At 31.7% G+C, this 8,460-nt stretch overlaps 1 protein-coding gene across 2 annotated transcripts; it reads left to right on the plus strand.

Moving 5' to 3' along the window:
* The first annotated feature begins 527 nt into the window (after positions 1–527).
* On the plus strand, positions 528–7,233 carry LOC107474788 (lipoxygenase 3, chloroplastic). Of its 2 annotated transcripts, none has more exons than XM_052257479.1 (9): positions 528–980; positions 2,081–2,361; positions 2,459–2,699; positions 3,589–3,918; positions 4,003–4,088; positions 4,934–5,041; positions 5,135–5,439; positions 5,702–5,974; positions 6,051–7,233. In XM_052257479.1, the coding sequence occupies exons 1-9, from the start codon at positions 608–610 to the stop codon at positions 6,805–6,807; spliced, it is 2,754 nt and encodes a 917-aa protein (XP_052113439.1). In that variant the 5' UTR covers positions 528–607; the 3' UTR covers positions 6,808–7,233. The 2 variants fall into 2 exon arrangements, with proteins under 2 accessions (XP_052113439.1, XP_015949913.2); XM_016094427.3 differs by having other exon boundaries at positions 5,708–5,974.
* The last annotated feature ends 1,227 nt before the right edge of the window (positions 7,234–8,460 follow it).

Here is an 8,460-nt window from a genome sequence, read left to right on the forward strand (position 1 = left end):
ATATATTGAAAATAAATTAAACCACACATGTATTTATACACAAATATATTAGTGGTTGATTTTAGTGGCTGATTTATTTTGATGTACAAATAACATTTCTCATATATAATATTTCAAATTTTAATCATAAAATCGTTTTGTTGATGATGCATGCGGGTGTAAGATTAGTTAAGATTGTGGATGTTGTTGAATAGAATTTAAAAATTGAAGAAATTTTCATAATGTAACACATAAATTTTCGATAATGTGTTGTCGTATGAATTAAAGGTGAGCAGTACATACAGCTTTGCCAGAAGAAACCAATTTATATATATTCATATGTATATAACACATCATCATCATTGTCATATTTTACAAGCTAATTTAATTTCTTTTTTTCTGATAAAACTTCATATTAAGTTGTCTTTACCAACCTCAAACTTGTATATATGTACACGAAACTTCATTCAATTTGGAAGTTTGTACAATTCTGTTACTATAAATAGGTTTCATTATTCTCTTTGGTACATCTTAAGTCAATAAGCTATACTAGCACTAGCATTGTGTATAAAGGAATAGTAACAAATACACACTTTAGGGTTTGTTAGAGTTGAAATTGAGAATTGAAATGAGGATGGTTAAGGAAATTTTGGGACAAAGTGTAGTGGTTGAAGCATTTTGTTTTGAAGCTTCTAGAAGATTATGTCACACTCGTCAAAATAATAATAAGAAACACAAAATTTCAATGTTTCCCAGTTTCTCTTGCTCATCAATTCTGTTGCCCATTGTGAAGAGGAGAACCACCTTTGATGATTTGATTAGTAGTAATAAGAGTCTCCATGATGGTGGTGGTGTAACATTGACGATAAGTGCAAGTGTAGCTATAAAGAATAGTAAGGAGTTCATGGCAATGATGCTTCATTACTTTGATAGTTTCAGCCATAATACAACTGGGGATAGAGGAATCGTCATGCAGCTAGTTAGCACTCAAATTGATCCCAGTAAGCATGCACTTTTTTTTACATAATCCTAGAAAATATTTTTTTTTATAATTATTTATATGTTTTTTTATCTCTTATTTTTGTTTTTCAATACCATCCAATTAAAGATTAATAAAATAATAAAATACTTATATATTATTTTCAAGTTTTGAAAATAATCTTGTTAGATAACCAATTAGGATACCAACCAAATAACTATTAGTTGAGTAAAAAAAATCTAAAAATTACAAAAAATATATAATTCACTCCAAAAATTTAATTTTACCTGAAATTCTAATCACTTTAGTTCTCTAAAATGTTCTTTAAAACGAATAAAATTGTAAACTGACAAAAAAATAAATTATTATTAAATTGGTCATTTATGTCAAATCTCAATTTTATTATTAAACTCTTACTTTTTTTAGTGAATACCCCACTCGAACAATTATTTCAAAAGGATAATGAGGCCTCCAAGAATAAAAGACATATAATCCCGTTCCTGATATTTTTTTTAGGATTGATTAGCTCCTGTGCAAACAAAAAAAATAACATTGACTTTTTTTTGGCACAGGGCTAATCCATCCCATAATTGTTAGTGGCTATTTTAGGTTTTTCTTTTTTTTTTTTTTTATTTTAGGACTTGTTTGGGTAAATTTTTAAGAAAAGATCTTTTTTTGAATTATTTTTTTTTAAATATCTTATTGAAAAGTAAAAGTAATTTTATATTTGAGTATGTCATACAAAAAGATCTTTTTATCTATCAATTATGTTTGGGTATAACGATATAAAAGTACTTTTTATTTATTTATTACGTGAAAAACATCTTTTTTTCTAAGAAAAAAATCTTTTAAAAAAAATGTAAATTACAATTTTTCAAAAAGATGTTTTTTTTTTCAAATAATTTTATATTTATTATTAAAAATTTATCAATTATGCTAAAAAATAAAAAAATATCTTTTATTAAAAAAAATATTTTTTAATTAAGATAATAGTACCAAACAAGTACTTTATTAACTTTTTTACACAAAAAGCATTTTCCCATAAAAACATGAAGCTAAACCAATATGAATGATTATTATTTGTGTTGACTCGTTGTGTGATTTGCCCTAATTGAATTGAAGCAACAATGGAGGGAAAGCTGAGCAAGAGAGCCGTACTGGATTGGACAAGAGAATTATTATTTAATGGAGGTGGGGATAGTGAGAGGTCCACTCACAAAGTTGAATTTGAGATTGACTCTAATTTTGGATTTCCCGGAGCCATTACAGTCACAAACAAATATGACAAAGAGATCTTCTTGGAAACCATCTCCATTGAAGGAGGCTTTGTGGAATTTTCTTGCAATTCTTGGGTTCAACCTGAAAAGGTTAACCCAGATAAGAGAATTTTCTTCACCAACAAGGTAGCCATTTGATTATATATTATTATATTTTAATTTGGTTATTGTATCCACCACAAATAAATTAAAAAAATAAAAATTGTGTATTGTTTATTATTAGGCATGCTTACCATGTGACACAGCAGAGGGTGTGAAGGAACTACGAAAAGAAGAGCTGAGACAAAAGAGGGGAGATGGAAATGGAATGAGGAAGGTGATGAGTGATAGGGTTTATGACTATGATGTCTACAATGACTTGGGAAATCTAGACAAGGGCATTCAACATGTTAGGCCAATTTTGGGAACCAAACAATATCCTAATCCTAGGCGTTGTCGAACTGGCCGTCCACCTGTCATAACCAGTGAGATCATATTCATCTTAATTATTTCTCTTTAATCACTTGATGTTTTCGTATGAAATGATAGTTAAAAATTATTAAATAATTTAGTATATTTGACTAAATTACTAAAATATAATATATATTAATATTTTAGTTTTGGCTTTTAATTAGAGGTGTAGATGGTCTGATTCGATTCGTCCTAAAGACTTGGTCTTGTTTCGAATATTTTAGGGAATTAATTTAGCGTGATTTTATTGGGTGTAGGGTAGAGTAAGAGTTTTAAAAATAGATCCGATCATTATTTCAGGTCAGATCTAGACTGATCAGATCTAGACTAAGGGAAATTTGACTTCACTCGACCCATGTGCACCCTAAAAAAATTAAAAAAGATATATATGTTTTAAATTTATTTCAATACTATGTTATATTAATTATAAGTTTATTGTTTTATTTTTAATCACACTTGTTAAATTAGAAAATAGATCAAAGAAACATCAAATTAGAATTTATGGACAAATTTAAGTTCAAATATGGATATCAACTTTTCTATAACAAGTTTCTTTTTCATAAATAAGTGTATCATAAATAAGTTTTTTTATAAAGTATCGTTAAAACTTAAAAGACCCGATTTAGACTCGGTGTAGTTATGGGCGAAAAATATTTAAGTTTCATTGGGTCTAAGGTCGAATTAAGATCTAAAAAATAGACTCAGTATATATTTAGAATTGAATCTGAATCAGGACAAACCCGATTTTACCCGACCATAAACACCCCTACTTCTCATATAAGTAATCTATATAAGTAATCTATCACTGTTATTCTGTTAAAATACTTAATATGTGCATTACTATTAATTAATATGATTAAACACATTTTGAATAATTTGTAACCATATATATGCATGTGACAGACGAAAAATATGAGTCGTGTGTGAATGCATTCATGGAAACATACGTGCCAAGAGATGAAGTGTTTGAAGGAGTTAGAAAGGAGGCACTTGATGTGGAGAGAGTGAAAGGTGTAACAAGAAATTTGATTCCCTTCATAAGAACTTATATAACTAAGTGTGGAGTCTTTAAGGAGCTATCAGAGATTAAGAACATATACAAAAGAAGGCATCAAGTGGATGCAATGAATCATACTAATGAGGAGAATGGAACACTTTCTATTGATGTTAACAAGTTATTCCAAGATTCCTTCGAAGAGTACTTCAAATTTAGCACTCCACACATTATAAGTGGTATGTCAGCTAATAATAATAATTTTAATAGTTTCAAATTGAATATTATAATGAAGAGAATTTGCTTAAAATTAATTATTATAGGGAATGGTGGTTGCTGCATAACAGATGAAGAACTTGGGCGTCAGGCCTTGGCTGGCGTCAACCCTTTAAGCATAAGAAGGCTTCAGGTATATTTAATTTTACTATTTGAATCAATTTTGAGAAGAAAATAATAATTTTCTATAAAATTATGTTTCGAATATAAATGATAATGAAAAAAAAAAGTCACTCACATAAAGGCATCTAAATTTTTTTTTTTAAGATGTATTCTAATAATTAAAAATTAAACTATATTATTTTTGTCAAAATTAGATCAGACATCGAAAAAATAGTGAATCAAATTTTGAATTGGTATAAATTAATATTATTTTTTTATAAAAAATAACTACAATATCCTTATTATAGAAAATTATTAAAATATTTTTATTATATATATTAATTTTGAGAATCTTAAATTTTAACCCTTTACTTCTTTGCATCATAGGATTAGAATTTAGAGTTTTCAAAAATAATATATATAAAAATATTGTAGTAATTTTTTATAAAAAAAATAATATTAATTTAGACCGATTTAAGATTTGATTCACCATTTTTTCAATTAAATTAATTTTTTTAGTCTAATTTTGACAAAAATAATACGATTTAATCGATTATATGTATTAAATTTTAATTACTAAAAAATATCTTAAAAAAATTTTAGACGTCTTTTATCTAAATAATTCCAAAAAAATATAGGAAATTACAGCTTGCAAGTAGGAGATCCAGATATATAGATAGTTACTCAATTAGGCATGTTATAGTTAGTTATTTAACTATTTTTTTTCACATTATATATTCTAATTAACTACAACAAGCAACCTTTCTCAGCCAATTATTAGAACATGTCGAGTAGTTATTTTGTTTTGTCACGTTTGTTTTAAAACTTTTATTCTGATTATTTGACAGTTGACACGTTTGTTCTAAAATTTTGTAGACTTTTCCACCGGTGAGTGATTTGGACCCCTCCATGTATGGTCCACAAGAGTCCGCTCTAAAAGAAGAGCACATAATTAGCCACTTGGACGGCATGTCCGTACAACAGGTATACGTACATAGTTACATACACATATACATGGCCTTCTATGAATTCTTGTACAATTTATAACACCCAAAATTATTTCTTTTTTGAATATAGGCTATAGAGGAAAAGAAGCTATTCATTTTGGATTACCATGATGCTTATATGCCATTTCTAAAAGGGATCAATGCTCAAGAGGACCGAAAAGCATATGCAACTCGTACAATATTGTACTTGACTAGAATGGGAACTTTGAAACCTATTGCCATAGAGCTGAGTCTTCCTGAGGGGGAGCACCAACAACAACAATCCAAACAGGTTCTAACACCTCCATTGGATGCCACTTCTTATTGGTTGTGGCAACTTGCCAAAGCACATGTTTGCTCCAATGATGCTGGAGTTCACCAACTTGTTCATCACTGGTATGCAACTCAATTAAATCCTTACCTTTTTTATACTCTCCATCTTGTAATATTCATCAATCATCATGTGGTCATGTAATATTGAAAGAAACCAAAGTTAGTTGAAGTCAAATGAACTCTATAACGTATAAAAGTAATACTTGAATATTTTTATATCAAGATATTTATTATTTTATTTTGTCGAAAATCGATTTTTAAAGAGTATTCTTAAAGTACATCATGGAACTGTGTTGAGTTTTTTTGCTGTTTAACAAAATTTTAGCTTTAGGTTGAGGACCCACGCGTGCATGGAGCCATTCATCATAGCAGCACATCGCCAGATGAGTGTCACGCACCCTATCTTCAAGCTCCTAAAGCCTCATATGAAATACACACTGCAGATAAATGCATTGGCTCGCGAGGCTCTTATCAATGGTGGAGGCATCATTGAATCTGACTTCTCTACCGGCAGATACAGCACTGAGATCATCTCGGCCGCTTACAAAGATTGGTGGCGTTTTGACATGGAAGCCCTCCCAGCTGATCTTATTAGAAGGTTCGTGTACATTAACGATTCTTATTTAGGAACCTATAAACATAATCTCATTATCATTGCCCTGAACATTATGCAGGGGACTAGCAGAACCAGACAGAGCACAACCTCATGGGATAAAACTTACAATTGAAGATTACCCTTATGCAAATGATGGGCTTCTTATTTGGTTTGCTTTGGAGAGGATGGTTAGAACTTATGTGAACTACTACTACCATAATGGCCTAATGGTACGGTCGGACACTGAACTCCAAGGGTGGTACAATGAGGTCATCAACGTAGGCCATGGTGATCATGCACATGCTACTTGGTGGCCAACACTTGCCACTCCCAGAGATCTTATCTCAGTCCTCACCACACTCATTTGGATTGCTTCAGTTCAGCATTCAGCAGTGAATTTTGGGCAGTACCCTCTTGGCGGGTACGTCCCGATGCGCCCGCCGCTGGTGAAGAAGCTGCTACCCAAGGAAGGAGATCCAGAGTACAAGGAGTTCTTGGAGGATCCCGAAGGTTTCTTGTGTTCTTCCCTGCCAGATATGTTTCAAACCACCAAGTTTCTTGCAGTGCTTAACATACTCTCTCAGCATCCGGAGGATGAAGAATACATAGGGCAGAGAAGGGACTTGTCAGATTGGATTGGTGACCCTAAAATCATAGAGGCATTCTATGATTTCTCCATAGAGCTAAAGAGAATAGAGAAGGAGATTGAGAAGAGGAATAAAGACCAGAATCTTAGAAACAGATGCGGTGCTGGGATTCCACCATATGAATTGCTTATAGCTAGCTCTGGTCCTGGAGTTACTTGTAGAGGGGTGCCTAATAGCATAAGTACATAGATATCACACAATTGTGGCGTAGGATTTACCCAATTGTTATGGAACTAGGTAGTGTATATTGGATAGAAATAGTGCCAAGATACAAAAATTATGTAATCATGTAGCAGAGGAATTTCGATGAACAAAGCTGAAAACCACTCGAGCAATATTTATTTTTCCACTGTAACTCTTAAAAGGGTGCCTAATGATGTTAGTATATGGCATTGTGTTAAACATAGGTCTTGAGGGAACCATGCTTTTCATCACAGAATATAGAATGTAAAGCCTTTCAACGGAGCAAAGTTAACTTTTGTATCTTCAATAGCTATCTGTCTACATACCTTCGTTTCCAGAATGAAAAAGTGCCATTTACAACTATATGTAAATCATAGCTAGTCAGAGCTGTCCAACAAGACCCAATGCTAATGTACTCAGTTGCTTCTAACAATTAGAAACTGACGAATGTCTGCAGAAGTGAATATCAGCTACATGAATAAAATCCTCTGTTTTAGAACAAACAGTAGCTCAAAGGGAGAACAGTATAATCTTATGATGATCAGAACAAGGAGCATCAGAAGCACTAGAAGTATGGAAATACAACGCATCACCTTAGATATACACTTACACACAGTTACTCCACATTTGTGCACTATTCAACAGTAACTGTCCTATGATAGTTACTCAGTTTCAGATCAACTCCGGTCTCGCTGCAAAATGGTCACAGCAAATTTATACCTTCTTTGCACCACCTTAGATAAATAAACATCTACACTCAACAGAACCAGAAAAACAATCCCAAATATGTCACAGGGATAGTTTACATATTAACACACTTAAGGTAACGTGACTTGTTTTTCTTTTTCATCAAGGACTCTTATACATCAACATCACATTGGAGATCACTAGCTAATCCTAACTTAAAAAATGTCTTGCATGCAATGCCGATGACGAAAAATGTGAGGATAAGTAAGAAACAAAATGATATCTATTGTAAGTAAATACAAGCTAAAGATTTCATCCATCTGGTGGATGTTAAATCAAATTAATCAATCACATTTCTCCCTCTAAGAGTAAACGAGGAAGAAACCCCAAGAAAAGGCCAAGACAATGTCACCGACGGTTTGCCGGAGCCAATCCCAGTATAAGCAGGGCATTAGTTAAAGCTTAAGGTGCCGTGCTTTATGTAAAGGTGAAGAATGAGGAATGTCTCTGGGATAACTTTTGGTGGAGAGACAGAGACGAAAAGACTGAGACTGATAGATCGAGACTAAGAGACATAGATTGAAATAAATCTAAGTGTTCTGTTTGTTGCAAAGTGGGAGACAGAAACTAAAACAAGAATAAAACTCTAATTTAATTTGCACAAAGGTAAAATTAGAATTAATTAATTGAAATGAGGGTATTTTAGATACAAAATGTTATTAAAGTTTCAGTTTTCATCTCTAAAAACTTTAGTCCCATGTGTCCCTACTTTTTTGAAGTACTAAAATACTGAAATTTTAGGGACATAGACAGAAATTTTAGTATCCGTCTTTGAACCAACAAACATAATATTGAGTCTCAGTCTCCTAGTCTCTGTCTCAGTGTCTCAAAACAAACTCTACCTAGGTTATTTATGCCTCTAAGGATAGGGTGTTTGCTGAAAAGTTAAAATTTTTAATGATGATCATACCT

This window comes from Arachis duranensis, chromosome 2, assembly GCF_000817695.3.
Source record: "Arachis duranensis cultivar V14167 chromosome 2, aradu.V14167.gnm2.J7QH, whole genome shotgun sequence".
Taxonomy (NCBI): Eukaryota; Viridiplantae; Streptophyta; class Magnoliopsida; order Fabales; family Fabaceae; genus Arachis; species Arachis duranensis.